This window comes from Sphaerodactylus townsendi, linkage group LG09 (genome assembly GCF_021028975.2).
Source record: "Sphaerodactylus townsendi isolate TG3544 linkage group LG09, MPM_Stown_v2.3, whole genome shotgun sequence".
Taxonomy (NCBI): Eukaryota; Metazoa; Chordata; class Lepidosauria; order Squamata; family Sphaerodactylidae; genus Sphaerodactylus; species Sphaerodactylus townsendi.
This window is the reverse complement of record NC_059433.1, coordinates 94,232,544-94,256,191: the sequence shown is the minus strand read 5'-3', so window position 1 is coordinate 94,256,191 and position 23,648 is coordinate 94,232,544. Positions and strand designations below refer to the sequence as shown.

The 23,648-nt window shown below is 41.9% G+C and overlaps 2 protein-coding genes across 5 annotated transcripts in view; one reads left to right on the top strand and one right to left on the bottom strand.

Annotated features, from left to right (window-relative positions):
- The window catches only part of ZBTB10 (zinc finger and BTB domain containing 10), a 46,398-nt gene extending 37,659 nt beyond the window's left edge, over nucleotides 1–8,739 (top strand). The window contains exon 5 of the mRNA XM_048507403.1: nucleotides 6,166–8,739. Coding sequence (XP_048363360.1) covers nucleotides 6,166–6,471 — 306 coding nt within the window. The 3' untranslated portion in view covers nucleotides 6,472–8,739. The remainder of the gene's footprint in view (nucleotides 1–6,165) is intronic.
- Nucleotides 8,740–10,443: 1,704 nt separating this feature from the next.
- Nucleotides 10,444–23,422, bottom strand: LOC125438821 (kinectin-like). Of its 4 annotated transcripts, XM_048507404.1 has the most exons (8): nucleotides 23,343–23,422; nucleotides 22,155–22,271; nucleotides 20,131–20,315; nucleotides 18,988–19,139; nucleotides 17,776–17,938; nucleotides 14,429–14,584; nucleotides 12,663–12,830; nucleotides 10,444–10,734 (listed from the first exon to the last, which is right to left on the bottom strand). In XM_048507404.1, exons 2-8 carry the CDS (start codon nucleotides 22,237–22,239, stop codon nucleotides 10,690–10,692), a joined length of 954 nt encoding a protein of 317 aa, XP_048363361.1. In that variant the 5' UTR covers nucleotides 22,240–22,271; nucleotides 23,343–23,422; the 3' UTR covers nucleotides 10,444–10,689. The 4 variants fall into 4 exon arrangements, with proteins under 4 accessions (XP_048363361.1, XP_048363362.1, XP_048363364.1 ...); XM_048507405.1 differs by lacking the exon at nucleotides 23,343–23,422 and having other exon boundaries at nucleotides 22,155–22,755; XM_048507407.1 differs by lacking the exon at nucleotides 23,343–23,422 and having other exon boundaries at nucleotides 22,068–22,155.
- Between the last annotated feature and the right edge of the window lie 226 nt (nucleotides 23,423–23,648).

The window sequence follows — 23,648 nt, the reverse complement described above, 5'->3', positions numbered from 1 at the left end:
CGCGAGTAGCAGGACCCAGAAGCGTCGCCCCTCTGGCGTTGGCTGTACCGGTAACGGCGTAGACTCCAGCTTGGGGCATCTTGTCCCGCTGCTTCTTCAGCTCCTTTTCCAAGGCGGCTAAGTCTCTTTCCTTGCGAGTCAAGGCATCTTGGTGCGCATGCAAAGCTGCTTTCTCTCGTTCCAGTTTGGCCAGTTCGTCTCGTTGAATGGCTGCAGTTAGTTCACTTTGTGCACGCATGGCCTTAACGCTGCGTTGACGCTCTGGATCCAGTTTGGAGTGTTGCAGGGCCTTATCATGGGTCGGTAGATTCTGCATATATTCCCGTTGCACAGCCTCTTTGGCACGGTCCGATTCGAGTTGGGTTTCTTTGCTCTGATGTTACCGGTCCTGGTGCCGGTTTTCGCGCTCTTGCTGCAGCTGCTCCCGTTCCTCTTCCCATAGCTGGCGTTCACGGGCCCATGCTTCTTGGGCATCTCGCAGTCGGGCCACTTCCTCATCCCAGCTCTCTTTTGACGGGAGGGGAAATAGGTCCGGATGAGAAGGCAGGCTTTCTTCGGATTCCTCCTCATCGAATTCAGCACCTCGTGGTCCACCGGCGGCTCCACGGGGCGCCTCTGGTGCAGCTGCTGATCCGGGATCTGGGGAGTCCGATCGGAAGCTGGTACGGATACCCCTCCCAATCCCGATATAGTCCCGGTTTCTACGGTGGTCTTAGGACGGGCCCCAGTGCTAAGTGCCACGGTGGATTCTTGGGAGCATCATCGAAATACGAGTCCAGGAATCGTTCAATTGACTCCTGGGTTGCCGCGATGAAAAGTGGTCAGGCCCATCTCCTCTGTGACAGGTTGCATCTGAGGTTTGTAATCCACACGGAAACGGGTAGGTATCCGATCCACAATACCGATCCATAGACAGCGCCCCAAACGACTCATGCAAGTCCACATGATCGTTCCCTCGTCCCTCGTCCCAACGAAGTAAGGGAAGACTCGTGTTGATACGAGGACGGGAAAGAGTTACCAGCGAGACCCGTTCTCCCGCCGGTTCCTCCAAATCCAGAAGGGAAAGCTCGGAGCCCTCTTTGGGGGCTACCGCGCCTTCCACAGTTTCAGGAATATTCAACCTCTCCATGCCGAGACACCAGAGGTCCACTACACTGGGAAGATAGATGAACTAGGATTCCTGCCACAATGTAAGGAATTCCATAGAAGCAGAAATAAAAGGCTTTTTGGTGTAAAAGACCGTTTATTCAGACATCCTAGAAAGCTCACGTACACGACGTGGCAGGAATAAAGTCTCCCGCCAGAAGCACAGGTTATAACTCTGTCCATCCCATCCCCCCTCCCGGTTTCTCATGGGAACGGAGTTCTCATCTCTCTCGAAGAGATAAGGCCTCCCCCAGAGTCTCCGCCGCAGATGCTGGCCCATCGCCCGGATTTTGGAATTCAGTCAAGGCCAGGCGGCTGTTCTGAACATCAACACCATTGAAACCCTTACACAGGGTAGTCCAGCTCCTTTAATAACAGGCCCTGCTCAAACATTTCAGACTTATTGGAGTTGGGGGCTCAAACGCTGTTCCACTCACATGCTGCCCCTATTTATTTATATCCTAAAACATATGTAGACTGAGATCTTCATTGGTATGCGTGTGTGTTTCTTTCACAGAGACACACAGCCAACAGAATTAAACAAGGAGTTAACTTCTTTAATGGTTTGAAGATAGCACTGAAGTGAGGTAGAAATTGTGTTTGTATTAAACTTATGAATTGTTTCCCTATTCCAACAGTTGGGATTTTTTGTTACAAAGTGACTTTTCTTTCTATTTAGCTTTAAGTTGATCTTTGCCTTTGCTTCTCTCAGGTGGACATACTCTTTTTCCCCTTAACTCCCTAGCTCCCAACTGCTTTCCTCGCTGCCATTTTCCATCTCTCACTAACATTCAGTCAGCTTTGGTCACTCTTAGGGAGAGGTGGAACCTAACCTGTCCCTCAGACTGCCTTTTGAAGGGTCTGTAGCTAGAAGGGTCTTAAGAATCACTGCAGGGGGATAGTATTAGAACCTCATTCAAGGAACTAAGTCCAGACAGGCAGTAATTAGGTTTTGTGGTCTTTCCAAAGTTTATGACCTGAAATATATTAGTTACTTTGTCATTCCAGAGATTTTCTGTATTTTTTTTCTTCTGGTAGAGCCTATTTCTGGAGGACGGACCCCTGGGTGCTCTGTCTGTTGTGGTGGATTCAGGTTATTCTTGGATGAGCTGATAAGAAACACATGGTAGGTTAGGCATTGAGAGCTGGCTAGAGTGTCTGTACTCATTTTTCTAGACTCAGAGATCTGATCAGGAGGATGAAAATAGATCCTTCAACAAAGAAGTACTAGCCTTGGAGTGGAGATACGTCTTGGCAAGGCCCTGCAGTCAGACTGTAGGCCCGTAAGGTTTTCTGAGAGCATAATCTGACTTACTGACTTACGTAGAGATCCTTCCCCATCTTTGGTAATGAGGCCCCCTGACAGGCGAGCTACTGCAGGGGCATCTAGTATCTGAAAAAAATCCATAACATTAGTAGGCAGAGAACAAACGGGGTGGGGGTGGGGCGCTAGATTTTGTATATGGGAGAGAGTTGTAGCTTCATTTGATACTCAAAGAATTCTGGACATTATATTACCCTTTCTGCAGCAGGTAACCTGGGGGAAAAATTCCATTTTCTCTTTGGCCTTAACTTTAGGATTTCTCTCTTCTTTGCCAGTTTCTGGGGGTTCTAAGCGATTCCAGTGCTAAACTTGGATAACATTCCCAGTAGTCCCTTTGGTTATTTCCTTCTCAGACCTTTCCCCTTATTCCTTGTTAGAATAATTGTCTGGTACTCTTGAATCCTAGGAAGAGGGGCTGGGTTTCTATAAGAAGCGTGGGGACTATGGACCGCTGAGGATTTTTGTACTGCCTTAGTCAACCAGGGCCAGTGCCTCACAACCTGCCCCGTATCTGAGGAATCCTCACTGCTCCCTCATCTAAATGACAGGGGAAGAGGGAAAACAGAGAAGGATCTTGCAGGGTCCTAAACTATTCTAAGGCCACTCACTATAGCCAGCTTGCTACTTGTAGAAGGCATCCAGAAAACGGAGCCTGGGAGGGAGGGAAGGAGTCTTGATTTATGATGGTGCTCTGTCTCTTTGACTGCTTCATTGTTGCCATAAGCACTGAGCCCAAGTGTCCGCCATTTTTGTTGGTGCAGAGGTTCTTAAAAAAAATAAACAGCAGCTAAAGAGGCAATCTCCAAGGCATGGTAGAATTGGGTGGAGTACTCTTCTCTCCACTTGTGCTGATCTGCTGCTATTAACTAATCTGCAAATCTGTACCTCCTTGATCACACTGAAGAGTACTGTATATACTCGCGTATAAGCCGAGTTTTTCAGCCCTGTTTAAAGGCTGAAAAGTGCCCCCCCCCCCCCCCCGGCTTATACGCAAGTCACTGCTTACCAGCCGGCTCTTCAGGCCTCTGCCGAGGCTGGGGGCATGGCCGGGACGACCTCCCTGCGGCTGCACAAGCTGCTTGTTTCTGCCTCCTGGGAGGGTGAAGGGGAACCCTGGCTGGCTGGACTTCCTCAAACCCCAGGAGGCAGAGGGAGCTCCTTATTTGGGCAGTGACTCCCCCTGATGTCATTGCCCAAATAAGGAGCTCCCTCCACCTCCAGCTGGGTTTGAGGAAGCCCAGGCAGCCTAAGGTGGAGGGAGCTCCTTATTTGGGCAATGACATCAGGGGGAGTCATTGCCCAAATAAGGAGCTCCCTTCACCTCCCCGCAGGCTGGGCTTCCTCAAACCCAGCTGGGAGGTGGAGGGAGCTCCTTATTTGGGCAGTGACTCCCCCGATGTCATTGTCCAAATAAGGAGCTCCCTCCACCTTGGCTGGGTTTGAGGAAGCCGGGCCTGCAGTGGAGGGAGCTCCTTATTTGGGCAGTGACTCCCCCTGATGTCATTGCCCAAATAAGGAGCTCCCTCCACCTCCTGGTTGCCTGGGCTTCCTCAAACCTTTTACCTTTTAAAACTAGCTTACTATGGCGCAACACAAGTCCATGCACAAGTAATTCCTTATTAGGCCCTTATTAGCATGCAAAATAATGCGCTTTCAATCCACTTTTAATGCACTTTGCAGCTGTGCGGAATAGCAAAATCCGCTTGCAAACAATTGTGAAAGTGCATTATTCTGCATGTGCGGAAGGGGCCTATGAGCATGCTTTTGGGGTCTGAAGATGATCTTTTTCAGATGAAAATGCACTGGGCCCTAAAATTTATTTTAATGTACCTTTGAGGGTTTTGCCTCTTTTGTTCCACAACTGGTGATTCTTTGTTGCGGTATTTTTTTTACTCTACATTAATTGCAAGTATACACTGACTGAGCTTCCAGTTTGTGCCAGATTTATACAACACATATATTTACATTTTGAATTAAAATCCCCATGCGTATCTTAATCACACAATTTTGAAATAAAATCACACAGATGTTTTCCTATACTGTAGGCAGAAAAGCTCGTGTTTGGCCTGTAAATGAATGTTGCCTCTCCAACCTTTGTTCTACTTGCATTGGCTTTAGCGGAGGCAAAATATTATCTGTATTCCAGGTATTGGACAGTGGAGTTGCTTCCTTGTTACTTCACTCCTGAGCTATAATGAAATTCTCTTGCATGATCTACAGCAGAGGAGATTTATTTGCTGTAAACATCCAAACTTGACTTGCTAAGGATATAAGCCAGTGATGGCGAACCTATGGCACAGGTGCCAGAGGTGGCACTCGAAGCCCTCTCTGTGGGCACGCGAACACAGAGTTTGTTATGTGGGGGGCAAAAAATCACACACCCACACACACACACCCCTAGGCTGGCCTGGGCCACAGAGCATGACGTGCGCGCACTGCAGTGAGCAGGGAGGACTCGGCTGGCGGGCCTGGCGCCTGTGTTCCGGGTGGCTGCTGCCTTGGGGGGGGGGGGGCAGAGGAGGCAGAGATGCTAGAGAGGCACAGAGCGGTGTGCGTGGAACTTGCTGGAGGCTAGAGCAGGCTGACCCCTGCTCGAGCGAGTGGGGCGGAGGAAGAGGGAGCCAACCGGTTTTTCAAAACTAACACCTCAGCATTCAGGTTAAATTGCCGGGTTGACACTTTGCGATAAATAAGTGGGGTTTGGGTTGCAATTTGGGCACTCGATCTCAAAAAGGTTCGCCATCACTGATATAAGCTGTTTGAACAGATCATACTAAATGCACAATTAAAACGTTAAATATGTATTGCATAGGTATACTTGTTTGGCGGTAATGACAAGCTGGAAATCCTCATTGAGGATTTCAATTGCAGGTCCATTTTACCTACAGTAATATTTGAAATAGATCATACATTTGTGTTATCTCTTCCCACTGAAGTTTGCATTGATGGGCTCAACGCTTGACATGTTCATGTTTCTTAAAAGTTCCGTGATGAAAAATATTGCTACATTGCATGTGTTGGATGTCATATGAATGCTTCCAGTGTAATTTTTTTATCCTGTTAACCAAGTTATTGTGATAAGGAACATGTTTCAGGTTCTCTAGCTACTAGGATTAAACATGTAGGTAGTAGCAACTCTGGCATCTTTAAAATGATGCAGGCTTGTCTGTGTTTTCAGTAGCCAGGGAAAGATACTTTCCATGCTGAATGTTTCAGTGCCTCTAAGAGAACCTTTTCTTAATTATTCCAGTATTTGTATTGCTTTCTTCTACTGTGCTATTGTGTGATTAACTCACCTAATATCAGCCTCACTGTTAACCTATGTTAGTGTTTATTCCTAATAAAATTGTATTTATTCAATGACACTTTTGTTTTTAAATCCATCTTTTAAAAAAACACTGTGCTGTAAAACAAGGTCCAAGGGTACTGTACAAGTCAGCATATTAAGAAACTAGGTCTGTGTAAGTGCTGCGAAGTGCCTGGTCTTTTCTTGCTAAGACCAGGACCTTCATTCCACTAAGCCAGCCGCTTATGTGTAGCACATAGTAAAGAATGGAAACAAAATTCCAAGATAAACAGCATAGAACAGGGACTATTGAAAGAGTGCTCTGGATTACTAGCATTAGTCAAAGCAAACTTGCTAAGCAGTGGAGCTGAAAAAAAAGTGTTCTGACTTATTGTCCTTTCTTTTTTAGGTTCACAAGAAGGATAAAAAGTACAAATGTATGGTATGCAAGAAGATATTCATGCTTGCAGCCAGTGTTGGAATAAGGCATGGATCTCGACGTTATGGTGTTTGTGTTGACTGTGCGGATAAATCTCAATCAGGAGGGCAAGAGGGAGTCGACCAGGTTCAGGACACAGATTTTCCAAGAGATGAAGAATTTGAGGAAAATGAAGTGGGGGAGGCTGATGAAGAACTTCCTGATGACGTGGAAGAACAGAATGACCAGACCCGATGGGATGAATCTGGGGAAATCTGTGTGCCTTTAGAAGACTGACAGGGCATAATGGCCTTCCAGATGCTTTATTTGGACATCATGTGGATTGACCATGTAGATTTCTTGACTGAAGGCTTGGAAAACATGGTACAGGCTGAATGGAAGTTATGTTGCTGTGAAAATTGTAGGGTCAAAGCCTTATAGCAAAAAAGGATTATTAATTTTTTAAAAAGATATTTGCACAGGACTGTATAGCATACAGCCATTTGGTTGAATTATAGAGTCCTCACATCTACAGTCAATTATCAAAAGAAAAAAATGTATTTTTATTATTTATAGGATATAGCTATTTGGTTCCTATTCAAGCATAGTAAGAGCTATGCTTGTGTTACACGTTCATGTGGCCCCTTAACATGAATGAAGCAAATTGCAATCTTGTTTGGAAATACAGAGATGGCTCCCTCAGATCCAGTCATGGTTTATGAACAAATGTGGCTAATTTGGGCTGGTGACTTCTGTTTCCTGAAAGTGGGCTTTGCCACATGTCCCTTGTCTTCCCCGCAAAATATCAGCATCTTGATTAGATTGATCTAAGTCGCTTGGCTATTGGTCAGGATGTGGCTTATCTTCCAGCTTCTGGAGGACTTAATCAATGATACTTAATTTAGTGATTCCCTTGGTTTTGATATTGTGAGTTTTCAAAAGCTACTTTTTCACCAAATACACAATAATGACTTAAATTACAAGGAGGTTTGTGATTGGAATGAGCTTTTCTCCTTGCCACTTAAAATATTTTATATTAAGACACTTTCTGGCATGGCTGCCCATGTTATTAATTTATGTTATGTTAGCACTATTCCTACTGGCTTATCCTTTTTATTCACTACTGTATACCTCAGTCCATCACAAAGCTTAGAGTCCTAGATTCTGGGGAAGAGTGTCATAGAAACAGTAAATGTCATTGGACTTTTAAAATTTGATTTAAATAGTTCAACCCAATTTGTTTGCTTTTGTCTAGTTCTGTTATGTGGAAAAAATAGACAAGGCTGTCTCTTTTTTTCTTGTGCCCCATTACTCTTCATTAAAGTGAACACACAAAATAAGTCTTTGCTTCTCTCCTACTTTGGGGGTTCTTTTATATACCAAACAAATTACATTAACTTGGCAGCTTTATTTGCTGGAACCTTTTTAAAAATAACCTTGGTATTTGTTAGTATAATTGATAGAGCTATTTATCCGCAATGCTCTTTGCTTGTTTTTGGATGAGATATTGAAACTTGAATTTTTGTAGCCATAAATCTTTTCTAAACTTGTTATATTGTACCAATGATTTCAGGCCTTTTTTCTGAGGGAAGGGAGGGTATTGCACCTTTTTATGCTTAGAATTCTCAACTTCATTTAGTCTGAATGCAAGTGAACTACTTGAACTTGAGTCATTGCATTCAGTATATTGCTATGTCACAATGAATAAATATGCACAGCATTTACCGTAACACACAGCTAGGCCAGTGTGACAGTACTGTATAATAATTTGAGGGGGCACCATATTTGAGTTTTAACTTTAAAATGAGTATATTTTCCTATTTTATATCAGTAACTAAATTATGGTAGTTGTGTGATAAACTTAATTGCTTTGATGGATAGAATCTTAATGGTGCTCATCTGATCAAAGTTGATATTATATATATATATTATATTATATTATATTTAAAGAGACAGCTTTATTATCCCTTATTTCATTACAACAATGGCTTAATGTTAGACACTGTTTCTGCAGGATGAAACAGACATTGAATTATATGGGTATTGTAACCTTTTCTATCCAAATGCTTCATTGGTAGATTCCACATCACTGTAAACTTGACAGCTGGGTAGTTCTGGGGTCTTTTTTTTTTTTAACTGAATACATCTTATTCTCGTTCTAGACTGAAATGAGTAATGTGTAATTCTGGTGGGGTCCAAAGTAGAAAATAGTGGGAAAAGATAATATGAATGGGAAGTATTTTAAACGTTAAGTAAATGTTCGGCTCTGTGAATATGTAAGTTATAGTATAAAGGTTCTTCCACCTCATTCCCCCCCTTAAAATAGTTTACAATTGCTAGATCTGCCTATAAAAAAATCTGAAATTCACCTAAATCTGCTTTATTAGAATATACTATTCTGATGCTTAAACTGGACCTGGCTTTACATACTTAATGTATTTTACTTTTTCTCTTGAAACCGAATCTCCTTTTGCTACTTAAATCATTTATGTATATCTGGTAAATTATGACCAAATTTGTTGTTAGATTGCATACAGTAAATTGAAATATACACTTGGTACACTACAGAATTGTTGTCCTTTTTGTTCGGGTTATATATGTTTTTTGCAAAGAATTTTAATAGATGTACATAAACCTTCTTCAGTTGATCTTGGATATTGGTAAGTCTGCATTTTGAGAGTTTCTAGTTTATTTGTCTAGTCAGTCAAGTTTCTGAAAGCTTCAATTTTGGGTTTTTTATCTATTTCAAACATAATGTTGAGTCACCTAGATTGTATTATTGGAATACAACAAAATCTTGAGCAGTTGGCACTCTGTGTGTTCTGTGAAGTTTTTCTCCTGATCAAGTTAGTTGTCTGACAGACCACAGAAGACCTTCCCATCATTTTAATCTTTGAAAAAATTCTTGATTTCAGAGAAATCTCTCCTTTGAGACACATTCTAATATTCTTGCACATGCACTTGTGTTCTATGATTCTTGTATTTATTGGTCTGCAGGGCAACATGTTGAAAGAACCACCCGATGGCCATTTAGTACAGACACCTCATATTCTTCTGCAGAAAGAACAGTGTAGAAAATACTGGCCAGTAGAGTTCCTCATTGAGGAGGTTCTGATCCAATGGCAGAATTACATGTTTTGTATGTAGGGGGTACCAGGTTCTGTCCTTGACTTTGAGTTACTGCACTTTGGCAAGCAGAGAGCCTGCCTAGAATTATGGGGAGTTGCATGAAATGCATTATTTATGTCTTAGTGAGCATATAAAACTTTATTATTTGTCATATTTATGGAATTTAAAAATACAATTATCTCTGTTTCTTATTTAAAAGGTTGCATGCATATTTAATACAAAGGAGAATTGCAGATTGCTACACCTTATGCTACCATAGCACATCTATTTTTAATTTTTGCCATAAGAGATGTAGGAAGAAATAAAAGTTGGAGGTAGAAAACAAATTCTGTAGGTAAGAAAAAGTGTGTTGTTTAGACTGAAACTCTCAGTCACAGTGCTACCTACTGGTCTGAAAGCATTTTTGGATATTATGCTAAAATTTGTAATAACGAAAACACAGAATTAATCATGCATTGCTGTGAAGCAAATAGCACATTAACGGTTGCCAAAATTATTTACTTAAAAAAAAATCTTGAAACTATTGTACCTGTATAGTACAAGGTTTTTTAGTTCTTCCCAACATTTCTTAAGTTTTCCATCAGAAGTTCTCAGATTTTTTTCATGCTATACATTTGGATTCTAAAAGAGAAACTATTTCAAGAAAGATTGTCTTCTGCGCTTCCCCCCCCCCCCCCCCCCAAAAAAAAAAAAGAAAATTCCACATTTTCTTCCTGGGTTTTCTCTTCAGTAAGTATAATGAGTCATCCCTCTTTATTTAGGTAAGTCATATCCAAGGGCATTTCCTGAATATTTAAAATATTTAATTGTACTATGATATAGAAGAGTGTTTATGTTTACTAAGTTGTACATGATACCTTCTCAGATAATGGAGGGTTGCCATAAGATGCTTCCTTACTCAAATAGATTATGTTTGTTGGAACAAATTAATACATTGGAACATTGTCTTTTGAAATGTGTATTTTGGAGTGTGATATAAGAGAATGATGGATTCTGTCACTTCTAGTGAGGGCAAATATACCTACTAGAGAGAAACTTCAGGCATTGAACACAAGGCCGCTTTGGCTGGTGCAAAGTTTTTTCCCCCAAGTTATAGTAAGATATCATAATATGAATAAATAAATGAGTCTGGAGACAGGCTATCAGGATTGTTTTAACTTTATCAGTGTGATACTGCTCAAGGCCATTGAGTCGAATGATTAGTTTCATTTAGAAAGAAGACTGCTTCATTTCTTCCAGTGAGCCAGCAGACTTTGATAACTGCTTTGCAAAGTTAACTCACTGAGTTGTTTGCTGTTCACCTACTGGAGAACTTCCCTTTTTTCCTGCAGATGAGGTGCTGTATCAATAGGAGACTTTAAACTACTGAGGCCACTGGACAAGCTATTAGCATGACTGTAGACAATGGATTTCTCTTTCCTTTTCAGCGATCTAGGTAATGGAAAAAGATATTAACTCAGTGTGTTACAACAAAGGAAAAAAATGAAATCTACAGTTTTGACTATATAATCTTTTTTGAGGGATTTGAACCTTGGTAAAAAGGTTCCTCAAAGATGCAGTGGTTCAGGTATATAATATCTGGGTAACAAATACCTGGACAATAATGCAGAGATAATTAATAAGAGCTGTAATGGGAAAGGGGGCTTCAGTTACTGTCCATAACCTTTTGTTTTTCATAATGTTTTGTTCATATTTCCCATGTTACACAGGCTTTTAAAAGCCATATCTGTCTAGAAAACTGCTATAAGCTGAGGATCGAGCCACAAAATTTTGCACCATAGAAAGCTATTACTTAAAAAACGTTTTGTTTTTTCATTGCTGGTTCTATAGCCCTGATCACTGTGAATGTGCTAGTCCCCTGACCTTTTGAGATTCTACCTGGTATTCCATAAGCATCAGTCTTTAAAGAGTAAACACATATTCTCCCCTTTAAAATAAGAGCTTCATAAGGTTCTGAAGCTGGCCTTTAACTATTTTCATGATTGCATGCTTAGGCTGTAGAAATGTAGTTTCAACAACTCTAAAAAGAACATAGATTGCAGATTGATCTCTGGCTTTTTGTACATCATCCAGTTACATTAAGCATCTTTTTTTAAAAAAAAAAGGAAAGAAAAGCCCTTTGGTATTCATTAGCAAAAGATTTTGGCAAAATAAAGGACATCTCTCAGATTCAGTAGTAGTAGTTTTGTGCATCGTAAATGTTTGTTCAAGCAATAGTTTCTGTAGGAGTAAAGCTATCATGTATAGAACTCCAAGAGCTTCATTTTGCACAAGTTGGGGATCTTTTTGAACAATTGCCCCTCCTTGCAAAGCCACAAACTGCTTTTGAGATTTGAATTTTAGAAGTTGTTAACCATACAACATGAAAGTGTTGGCAGGCTGTGGAGTGCTCTTCAGCCAATGCAAAACTGAATGCTTTGATAGGTACACAGAATTCAAGTCTTTGAAGCATGAAGTAAATTAAATGGGAAAATGAGTTACTATGCTTAAAGGGATTGTTGTAAAACTAGCACTTAAATCGCTAAAAAAGCTCACAGGAAAAAATGGCAGAATAGGTCTTTCCCTACTCTGAAGATTTTGTCCCAAAATCCTCTCTGAAAAGCAAGAAAACCTTGCTAACAAAATGATACATATATACGATGTAAAATGATAGATATCTATTGGATGGTGTATATTGTGGTACATTATATTGCTAACAAAATAGTGCTATAGGTACAGGTCCTGCAATGATGAGGGTATTGGGTAAAATAGCCTCCTTCTCGCTCTTCTGTTGGCAGTTTATAGAATTAGGAGAAAGAGGCTATTTTATCTTATTCCCTTTTGTTGCTGCAGTACTATTATGATAGCCAAGTTTTGTTAGTGGGGTTATTCTGGTATTCAGGATTTTTAGGACAAACAGCAAGCTATTTGTGAAAGGTGTAGAAAGATCAATTCTGTGAATTCTTCTGCCTCTAATATAAGCTGATCTGCTTCATTCAGTGGCGTATTTGCCTGGGGACACTGATCGGCCCCCCACGTGACCAGGAAGACGGCAAGGCAGCAGGAAGTCCTGCTGCCTTGTCGTCTTCTGGTGTCCTTGGCCCTGCCCATGTTGTCATTGACATGGGTGGGGCCTATTAAGTCAGAGGATACCCCCCAAACCTCGCCCCCCCTGGCTGCCAGCTCTCCCCCAAGCTGGGGAGGACAGAAGCAACTGGAAGGCTCCATGCTGGGGCTTTTGCTTTTATAAGCTTGGGGGAGATGGCGGGGGGCGCTTAGAGAATGGTACGCCTCTGGCTTCATCTACTATGTTGAGTTACTTTTCAGGCTTATACTGGGAATGTACAAAGGAGGGGGTAGAAACAGACATTTGTACTTACCTGTTTATGCAAGTGAGAAACATATTCTACCAAATGAGTTTTTTCTGTTTGCAGCTTGAAATTTTCCAGTTGAATGCTGGAGTGTCTCCATTCTGCATCTCTTAGTTGTGACTGAAGAGAGTGCTCGTTTCGGTTCGCAGATTCTTTTTGTTGCTGGAGAGACATTAACTGTTGCCAATAGCTTCTATTAGCATTCAGTAATATTTAGCCTTAACACTCTGCATAGAATACAGGCTGTTTATATAATCATTATATTTTAATCTTATATTCTAAAAGTGAAGTTGGGCAAATATGAGGATACTTAAATCCAGTGTTTTGAGCTGTGAACAGGCAAGACAAATATGTCTGTACCTAAAATGGGTCCCAAGTTTGCAAAAAAGAAGAAGTGAAATCTTTAAAAAAGGCATGGGGGTTTAAAATCCCCCAAATTACAAAAGGAGTACCTGTAATTCTAAGCAGGGATTTTTTCAGTGGCTATTGCTAGGCAACCACATAATTCCAGGCTTCAGTTCCTGTGAGTAAAACGCAGGGTCCTTTCCAGAGGACTCATTAGAGCCAGGCGTGACTAGGGTTGCCAGCTCCACCAGGGTAGGAAATTCTAGGAGATTTTATGGAGAGGTCCGAGGAGGACAGGGTGAGACCTTCAGCCAAATATAATGCCACAGAGTCAACCCTCCAAAGCAGCCATTTTCTCCAGGGGGACAGATCTCTGTTGTCTAGATTTCAGTGGTAATTCTGAAGCTCTCTCCAGGTGCCATCTGGAGGTTGGCACACCTAGGCCTGGAAGCCACCTCTGTATAACTACGTACCACCCTACTTGCGTAACTGAACTAGGCATGGCTGTTTGCTAATCTTCAGCAGCAGCCACCCTATGGAAGCCATTGTGATGTAAGCAGTTAGTTTCAGAGTAGGTTCTCAGTGACCCAGGTTCAAATCCCTATTTTACTGTGGAAGATTATGCTTATGGACCGGTTCCAGATTTTTAGCCTAATGTTCCTCACAGGGTTGTTATATGGATAAAAAAGAGTGGAGAATAATGTAAATTGCTTTGGTCCTCACTGTGGTGAATGGTGGGGTATAAATGAGGTAAATAAATATAACTGAAGATGGGAGGCAGATAAAAGGGTAGGTTGGAGAATGGCTGAGGAGGAGGGAATGAAGGAGGGAAAGAGGAGAGGATATAGGACTTGTCAGGAAGAGGGAACGAAGAAACAGGGTGGGGAGAGAGTTGTAGGGAAAAGTAAGATACTTTCCACAAGATTTCAGGGTTCTCTACTATACAAATGGGCCTGGCCCTGTGACCAACACCACACAACTAAGTGACAGTTTTCCTAAGTAGAAGCTGCTAAGGGAAGCCTAAGATAGAGGGCCAGATAAAGGTAGGTTGACTATTGGGTGAGAAAGAGATAGGTTAGGAAACTCTGAGATTTGGGAAGCAGAGCCTGTGGATGATAAAAGTTTGAGGAATTTTAGAATATGCCAGACATCTTTCTGTAAATGTGGAACATGCCCCAAGTTTGCAGAAAGAGTGAAAATCTAAAATAAATAAATGAACCAAAAATAAACAAATAGAAGCAGAACTGGTACAGATTCCTTGCTGTTCAATTAGGCCTGGCCCAGGATGTTATAATTAAGAGAGATACAGCCTTTTCATTAAGAACCTGATAATCAAGTGTTCTGCTTTTTATTTTCATCTTCCAAATTTGAAGTGTGCTGTTACAGCATTTATGATCTACCAGTGTTGATTTAAAACATAAATGTACGACCTGATCCTGTGCTTTAAGAACTCTCTGACTGCTGTCCCGGAGTAATGTCATCAAGTAGGTAAGCTCTTTTTCTAGATGCCGTTCTTCCCCCTTTGCTGATACAAGCTCAGAGACCCGTCTTGAATGGGAGGCATTTTCTTCTCTCAGCTGCTTCTCCTACAGTAGTCACATGAGTTGGAATATACCAATCTTGCACAGGATGGTCAAGGGCACAATCCTCACCCACATGACTATGCTACTTGCATTTCCTCATGATTTGTAGCATTCTTGTTCTTCTAGACTTTTCAAGATAAAACTCCATGTGTGCAACTGCCATAGCACTGTCCAGATCACACATAGGGTAGCTCCATGCACAGATTACACTTCTGGTTCTGCCTTCTAGCTTTATAGGTCTTCATGTTTCTCAATACTGGACAATGTTGCATGTGTGGCTGAAAAGTACTATGTGTGATGCTATAGAAAACTGCATGTGTAGTTTTCTTGGGGTGTGTGGAGATAGCCTATAAATGGCCAGTGGCGTAACTAGGCAAACGAGCCCTGGGCAAAACCTGAGTTTGATGCCCTCCAGGCGCGTGCCCAGTGCAGCATGCGCGCCCCCTCCCCCTTGTAGCTATGCCCAGTGGCGTATCTAGGCAAACTGGAGTTTGGTGCCCCCCCATGGGCAGCCGCCCTCCCCCACTGTGACCAAGCAATGATTTTTTTACACCAGGTCGTTTCAAAGTCACCATCACATTATAGAACATGCCCCAACTCACAAATCTGAACACAGCAATAGGCCATGCCACACAGCAGAAATAATTTTTTTGAAAACAGTTTCAAAGTGCTTTCAAAATGTTTTATTGCTGCTATGAAAACATTTTATGGTGTTGTATCCAGTCCCCCCAATTGGGGGAAATAGCATCACTTTCAATGTTATTTAAACTGGTAGCCCCAGATTCTCCCTTTAAGGTGGATTTAAAAGGAGAATCTGGGCTCCCTAGTTTAAACAAGTGATGCTGGAATCCACCCCCAAACAGCATCATTTTCAATGGTGTTTAAACTAGGGAACCCAGATTCTCCTTTTAAATCTACCTTACAGGAAGAATCTGGGGGTCCCAGTTTAAACAACATTGAAAGTGATACTATTTTGGGATTGATTCTCCCCCACCCTGAAACAACATCACTTTCAATGTTTAAACTGGGGACCTCAGACTCTCCCTTTAAATCCATGCCAAAGGGGGGGGGGGTTAAAAGGAAAATCTGGGGAAATTTGGGGGGTGCCTGCTGTCAAGGGTGCAATTGTTAAGCTAGCAGCACCAAACTTTCAGGGTATCTTTAGGAGACTCTCCTAATGATACCAACCAGGTTTGGTGAAGTTTGGTTCAGGGGGTCCAAAGTTATGGACCCTCAACGGTGTAGCCCCCATCTTCTGTTAGCTCCCATTGGAAACAATGGGTGATGGGGCACCCCCTTTGGGAGTCCATAACTTTGGACCCCCTGAACCAAACTTCACAAAACCTGGGTGGTATCAGTAAGAGACCCTCCTGATGATACCTCCCAGGTTTGGTGATGTTTGGTTCAGGGGGTCCAAAGTTATCGACCCTCAAAAGTGTAGCTCCCATCTCCTATGGGGGATGGGGCACCCCCTTTGGGAGTCCATAACTTTGGACTCCCTGAACCAAACCTCACCAACCTGGGTGATAGCATCAGGAGAGTCTCCCAAAACATCCCTGAAATTTTGGTGTTGCTAGCCTAAAAACTGTGCCCTCTGCAGGCCAAAAATGGAAAAACACTGAAAATACAAAAAACCCACAAACGAACCTGCAGTTTTTGCGCCCCCCACAAGGGGGCGCCCTGGGAAACTGTCCACTTTGCCCAATGGGAGGAACGCCTCTGTAAATGGCATCCTGCCAGTTTGCTCAGTTTGGACCAATGGAGTAGCAAACTGGGAAAAACTATCGTATGAGAACGGGCTATGTCCTTATGGCACTTTCATGTTACCGTATTTATTTATTTACTGGTTTGTTTGCCACCCTTCCTCTCATGGGCTCAGGACAGCCTCCACCTATTCCATAACAATAAGTACAATACAATCATAAATTAATCAACATTTAAAACCCAATCGAAAACCCCCATGGTGACAAATATTTACTGAAACATCCCAATACAGGAGGGGAAAGGGAGAGTCCAAGATAGTGGAAAAAATGTAGCTGGCTCAACCACATGCCTGGTGGAACAGCTATATCTTACAGGCCATGTAGAACGGCATCAGATATCATAGTGCCCAAGTCTCAGTAGACAGATTGTTCCACTAGGTTGGTGCTGGGGCCAAAAATGCCCTGGCCCTGGTTAAGGCTAGCCAGACATCTTTCAGGCCAGGGATCACCAGTAGATTATCATTTGCTGAATGCAGCGATCTTTGGAGGACATACTGGTATGAAGTCAGAATGGTAAGATGCAATACTTGAACAATCAAAGTGTTGTGCTTCTAGGGATTAGCTGTATAGACTATTCCATCCATCTTATTTCTTGGCAATTTATCTTGTGTCACTTGTTGGGAAATATCCGCAGATTGTGTGTCTACTGAGATTAAATGCAGTTAATGCTTCAAAGCTCAAGCTGGAAAAAAAGCATTCTGCAGATATGTCCTTGGAGAAATGTCTGAGCTCATATTCCTCTGACTCTTTCATATCTTGGAGTTATGGACTGCCACTGTGACTCAGAATGCTGAGTATTCCCAGTGAGTTTACCTTTCAATGCATACTCATGCTTTTCCTTGGGAAACCAGTACAGTTTCTGACTACTTTTGATGTCACCTCATTGTATTCAACAAGTTTACTGTAATGTTGCTGCTCTCTAAACTAGTGGTACTACCTCAGATATGTTTAGCTGCTGTACAACCAGTAGTTAGTTTGTGACTGTTACAGAAGTGTAAATTGCCAATTCATGCTCTGGTCCATTTGCTGCTAAAGTCTACTTAAAAGGAGATGGCATAGAAGTGTGCTACAGCCATAAGCCAATAGACAACCATATGATGCAATTAAGGACGTCTGATTTTACACCAATCCTTGGAACCTTGCAGAATTCCATTTGTAGTGCTGATGACCCCAGAACCTCTACATTCTACTCAATGAGCTACTTTAGTCATAATTGGTTTTACTGTAATACTGCTGCATTAACTGATGCATTAAAACTTATCATAGAGTGATTCAGAAATATGTATGCATGCATTTCTCACTAATTAATAACATATTTTATATGTTTTAAATGATTTTGTAAAGAAACTAGCATGTGATCTTTTCTAATAATTTTAAGGAATGATACTGAAGATAAGGAACTAATTTTCCAGGCAGAAAATGGAAACTTACCCTGCTTAGCTGCCAAGTTGCTTCCAGCACTTGTGTTTGTAAGAGGCCATTTTTTCTTACCAGATGTCCATAGTCTTCTGCCATCTTGTTGAATAAGTATTTATCCTCATCAGCTGAAAGTTTGCTCTCATCAAGCATTTGCTTTAATTTTTCAGCCTCCTTTCTAGGTGTAAATAATGTTTAAATACAGATTCAAACAAATTGGTAAAAGGGGTGTGTGTGTAGCCAAATGCATTACCAAGCGAAAGTAAGGTAGTATGTTTTAAACGATTTTCAATCATTTCAGTAAATTGGGCATCATTAGGAAAACCTAATTTTCAAAAAATCCTAGCTCCTTTCATATAAGACAGCTGCAAACTTAGGCCGTTTCCGCACGGCCCATAAACGACGGCCTGGGGGCGGTAAAAACGCCGCCCCCAGGCCGCCGTTCGCACAGGCGCTGCTGCTGCAACGCAGCAGCGGCGACCTGAATGCGCTTCCCTCCCCCCAGAAGCGTCAGGCAGCCCTAAACCTTTAACAAACCTTTAAAGGGTTGTTGTTGGGAAAGGCGTAAAACGCCGTCAGCCCTCACTCCGTTCTACTCACGATGTCCTGCGTCGTTAAGCCTGCTGGCCGTCCGGGCCCGCCCGCACTGTCCTCCGACCTCCAGGGGTCGGGAGGAGCGGCGATGAAGCGAAGCGGCTCAGCAGGCGTCCAACGGCAGAAGGTAACATTGTGAGTGCCAGAGGCGGTGAGGAAAGCGAAAATGGCTCGATCTTGAACCGCTACTCTCAGCCGACTGACCTCAGGCTTGGCCTGGTCTTGGCGAACTTGCGGCGGGCTTGCGTACTTGCCGTCCAACACTCTTGGCGTGATGGAAGTACAAACCGATCTTGGAAAGCTTGGCCTAGTAGAATGTGAATTTCAGGCAACAACTCAATATGCAAGCTGGAAAAGTTATCTAGATCCCTATAATAGGGATCCTCAATCCACAACTCAATCCACATTCCTTCCTGCCATCAAATATTAAAAGGTATGTGATCTCTGAATATAGAACACTGCATGAAGCATGCACGTTCTAAATGGTGGCTTTCTCTACTTTCTTCCCCTTTTGCTTAATAGTAAAAGAAGTTGCATTGTGCATTTTTAATACATGGCCATATAGTGTGAAAAGTAGATGCTCAGTAGTCTTGTGAGAACCAAAGGACTGATAATGTTCTTATGTGTCCTTACCGGAGTTCCTGAACTATATGCTGTGTGGACTGGCCACCGGTTAGGTGTTCCTCCTTGAGCTGCTGGAGTAATGCTTGCAGCCGTATGCACTCCAATCTGCTTTCTGTAAGTTTTCCTTCTGTATCCTGGAGTTTCTGGATCTGATGGTGAAGCTGAATAAAGAACACTATAGAAGTGAATAATAAACTTAAGTGTTCTTACACCAGCTTAATAATCGTATGATGGTTAAGATCAAATACCAGTGACAGTCAAACATAGGCCTTTCCCAATCTGTCTATTATAGGGATCTAGATAACTTTTCCAGCTTGCATATCTGCTGCAGGGAACACTGCACTGCAATGCATTTAGCAACGAGGAAGGCTTTCAGGATCTCTTGCTGGATCAGATTATGTTAATCTATTGATGAATATCCATTCTGTACTCCACCTGTGATGTCATTAGCAATGAAATATTCTCCTCTGTGCCAATCCAGATTTAGGCATTTTCCACATAGGAACAGGCTTGCATGATTTTGCTATGGTTGCTGTGGCAATGAGGCTCCCATATGGTAGATTTCCCTGCCATCTCTCCCCCCCCCCCCCACTCCTGAGGCTTTTTCAGTTCTAAAAAAATCATGGGGAAGGAGAAATGGCCACTGCAGGACAGAAACAGAAAATGGCTGCCATGTGAGTGGGGTGAGGAATATTCAGACTTTCTACTCCCAAAGTGATCATGTAGGCTTTGTCATGATCTTCTAAAAAATTTTTGTATCAAAACAGGTTTGGGAAAGATGAGATAAAAGCTGGGCATGATGCTGGGCCAAAAAAAAAGCAAAAACAAAACCACTCTCCAACAATTTGAATTAAATGTTTGATTTTAAAAAATGGAATCAAATGATTTTATTCTAATCTGGTGACCTAAAACTGGTTTATAACAAAGCACATATATTTAGGTTGTACTCTGAGCAGTGAAGATACTTTGATTAACAAATAAACTGTCTCTCGATAGCTGAAATTTCGTTCCTCTCCCTGTTGCAATGTTAGTCAGAAATTGGCGTCTTTTCAGCAAAAGCTGTTCTGTCACTCAGCACAATAAAGCACCAAGTCTTCTACATTAAATGCATTTTTTGAAAGATTTATTTATGACCACATCCAAACAGCTTACCTGAGTTTCTAGAAGATGGACATTACGTTCTTTTTCCTTCACTGTGTCTACAGTTTGCTTTAGGTCTCTCTGGATATTCAGGAGTTCTGCTTCTTTGTGTAAAACATCCTGGGTGGAGAGGGCAGCCAATTCCCTCAAATTTGTGGCTTCCTCCATTAGTACCAGTTTTTCCTGAGCATTTGCATCTGCAGGAAATCATTAGTTTCACCCCACATTAAAATTTTGACAAACCTCTCCATATGGGTTACTCCCAGGAAAGTGTCCTTAGGATTTCACTGTAAGATACTTGGCTATTTCTAAGGCTACAGTCTTAATCATGCTTACCAGGAAAATTGTCCCATTGAATAAAGGACATTTCCTTAGGACCGGGATGTGAGATTCTCTGTTGTGCTTTCAGTCTTCACTTAGTGGGTAATGTGAAAATAAACAACATTTTGAGCTGCCATGGCTGGCCCTTTATAGCTAAGAAAGCACACCCAAGTTAAAGCTGCGAAGTGTTTTGTATGATCTGGAGCAGGGGTAGGGAACCTGTGGCTCTCCAGATGTTCAGGAACTACAATTCCCATCAGCCTCTGTCAGCATGGCCAATTGAAGCCCATGCTGAGGTGAAGAGCTGATAGAATGCTGGATTCCTGAACATCTGGAAGCCATCGGAGTTCTGATCTGGAGCTACTGAAAAGCTTCAAGGAAGTTTTAAGATAGAATCCTAACCTCAAGATTGAGATTCCTTGTTGTGGTTTGCCACCAATGATTATCCTCTACTTGCCCAGAACTGGTAGAGCAATGCAGGTGTCTGGGTGTGCTGGTATTCTTGAAAAATCAAGTGTTATAACCCATTTGTCATATCAGCAAGTTAAGAACATTCTGAGAAGCTGTTTCATAGTATGGGGGCTGCCACTAATAAGGCCTGTATACAAGCCATGGCTGAATACCATGTAAGGGGAGGGATGAAGAGCAGGAGCTGGCCAGAAAAACAGAGCTGACATGCAGGCAATGGTAGTTCTTCCAGTAAACAGGCACCGAGTTGCGAAAGCCCTCAGGAGTCAAAGTTGACACCTTGTACTGAACCTGGAAATATACCTGCAACCAATGCAAAGGGAACCCACTGTCTCTCCAGATATCAAGGGGACTATGATACCACAATACAGCCTGGAAAAACTTTGACTATCTGAATATAGAAAATATTAAAGCCAGTGGTAAATCTAGCCATGAACAGGTAAGCAGAAAGTACCAGAGAAGTATCACAGTCTTCATGGAGTACCACTACAAGATAAATAATTTGTATCCTAACCCAATTTTAGTTTATAAAAGGTATAGCTGGGACCGAGTGTGAATGGTCTTGCATAATCCATGCCAATAAACAGCATCTCCCTCAAATATACCTCAGGTTTATTCCTGTAGTTCTTAATCCAGCAAGAGATACATGCAAAGAAATCTGCTTGCATGTATGGATTTGCTTTGCTAGGTCCAAGTGGTAATTTGTTGCTCTAAGAGCTGGCTACTTTCCCCTGCTTGTATCCGAGGGAAGTCAGCTTTTGCAACAACACGCAAAATTGTGGATAGTGGCTGATGGTGGTACAGTGTGTTCTCTACAGGAATAATTAGATCTGGCTAGGGAGAGAAGTATATGTGTCTGCCTCTTCCAGAAGAAAAATGGTAGTTACATGCCAAAGCAAGTCTTACATTGTCTCATAGTTCAAAAATATGATAATTTCCAAAAGAAGTGGGCCATTAACATCAGACAGAATATGATCTCTGATGGGACTGATCCTTGGTTCTACCCTTCCCAGAACAGTCTCTTGCATTGGTCACATTACCTGGTCATAATTCTTCATTATGAAAAGATTAGTACTTGCTAACTTCCTTTTTTTCTCTCTCCATCCCTTTTGTATCACATTTCTTAGACTGTAAATTGTTATTTTAATTTGAAAATCCACCTTCAGCGCATTGGCATAAAATATGAGCAGGTGTTGAACACTGAAACGCCTTTAAGGATATCAACCTATGAAACTATTCTTTGTTACCAGAAAGTGTTTGAAGAGCCTTCTGTATCTCTTGCATTTCAGTCTCAAATGTTTTGCAGCTGTTTTCTTTCTTAGCAATTTCCATTTGAACTGTGTTTTGATTGTAGCCTCTAATTCCTTTATATCAAAAGATACAGATCAACCCCTTAATACTTATTTGGTATGCAGGGTTTTATGCCTACTGCTGTTTATGGACTGGGCCAAACCCGATTGTAAAAGGCCTATCTGCAGATACATCTCCGAGTGCCCTGAAATAATAAGTGACAGTTTAAAATAAGAGAATGGGAAAGTGTAAGCAAGAACTGACATGCCCCAAAGGTTGTGGTTTTCACTCTGAGTGAGCAGAGCCGTTTGTGCTCTGCCATGAACACCTCTTCTTTTCTGTTTCACTGATCAGAAATTGCCCTCAGCAGAGTTGTGTTTCCAACTGGCTTGTGGCAACTGTTCTTTCAAGTGAAACATTTTGCTTTTTTGCCCCTAAGAACAGCTAAACAGTGTTGCCCAACTGATGACAGGAGTAAGCAAGTGCTGGTTACACCCTTCTAAATCTGCTGATTTACATGGGTTTAGAAGGGTGGAACACTGTTTAGGATTACACTGCTTGTCTTTTCCATTGAGTTCCCTGCAAGCTATAGAACACAGGTATCTAACTCATGGCCCTCTAGATGTTGTGGACTACAGTTCCCATCATCCCCCACCAGCATGATGCTGGCAGGGGATGATGGGAACTGTAGTCCATAACATAGAACATTTAAATACCTTCCACAATGGATTAGTTCACCCAGGCATCTATGACCAGCCTATTTTTACTGACATATTCCTATTTCTCCAAATAGAACTGCAAATGTTATACATTCAATGATTAATTTTAAGATATTATTTCTATAAAATAATCAATTTGTGAAAATGCACAGTTAATGTTTCTAGGTCGGGGAAGTGGGGCAAAAACGGAAGAGGCCCATGTGTGCAGGTTTGTTTCTGCACTTCTGTTGGCCTCTCTTCCCCCAGCCACAGCCCTTCATGGCATATAGAGGACCCCAACTTCCTGAAGGGACTGCCAGAGGAGAATGCCTGATAATGGAAAAATAAGTGTGCAAGTCCTGTGTTTGAGAGGCGAGCTAACAATTTTTAAAATTGAATTAATCAATATGGAAATGTATGAAACACTGTGAACACTTAAGTTGTTACCTTCATTTTCTGCAGCATTTTTTCAGCTTCTCTAGTAATTCTTGGTTGGATACTTGTGGCTTTTTTAGCTCTCTCTCTGGTATACAATGCATGATTAAGGAACAACTGCAATTTCAGTTCACCAGTTTCGCATTAATTCACTCGATCATGTTTTATTTCTTGTGATTTGCTCTTTTCTTTGAAATTATTCTAAATTGTATAGCACGAATGCTCACAAAAGCCAGTTCTGTATAGCCTCTTCTAAATGCAAGAGGAAAATAAATTTGCAAAAGTTTAATCCTTTTTTAAAGTGTATTTCTCAAACCC

Excerpts from the sequence above, each read along its gene's own strand:
- LOC125438821 (XM_048507404.1), bottom strand. The coding sequence starts at position 22,239 with ATGGAAATTGCTAAGAAAGAAAACAGCTGCAAAACATTTGAGACTGAA. Across the intron at positions 20,316-22,154 it reads GGCTCTTCAAACACTTTCTG|ATGCAAATGCTCAGGAAAAA; the intron begins GTAACAAAGAAT and ends GATTTCCTGCAG. Across the intron at positions 10,735-12,662 it reads TTTCTCACTTGCATAAACAG|ATCGCTGAAAAGGAAAGAGA; the intron begins GTAAGTACAAAT and ends TCCATTACCTAG.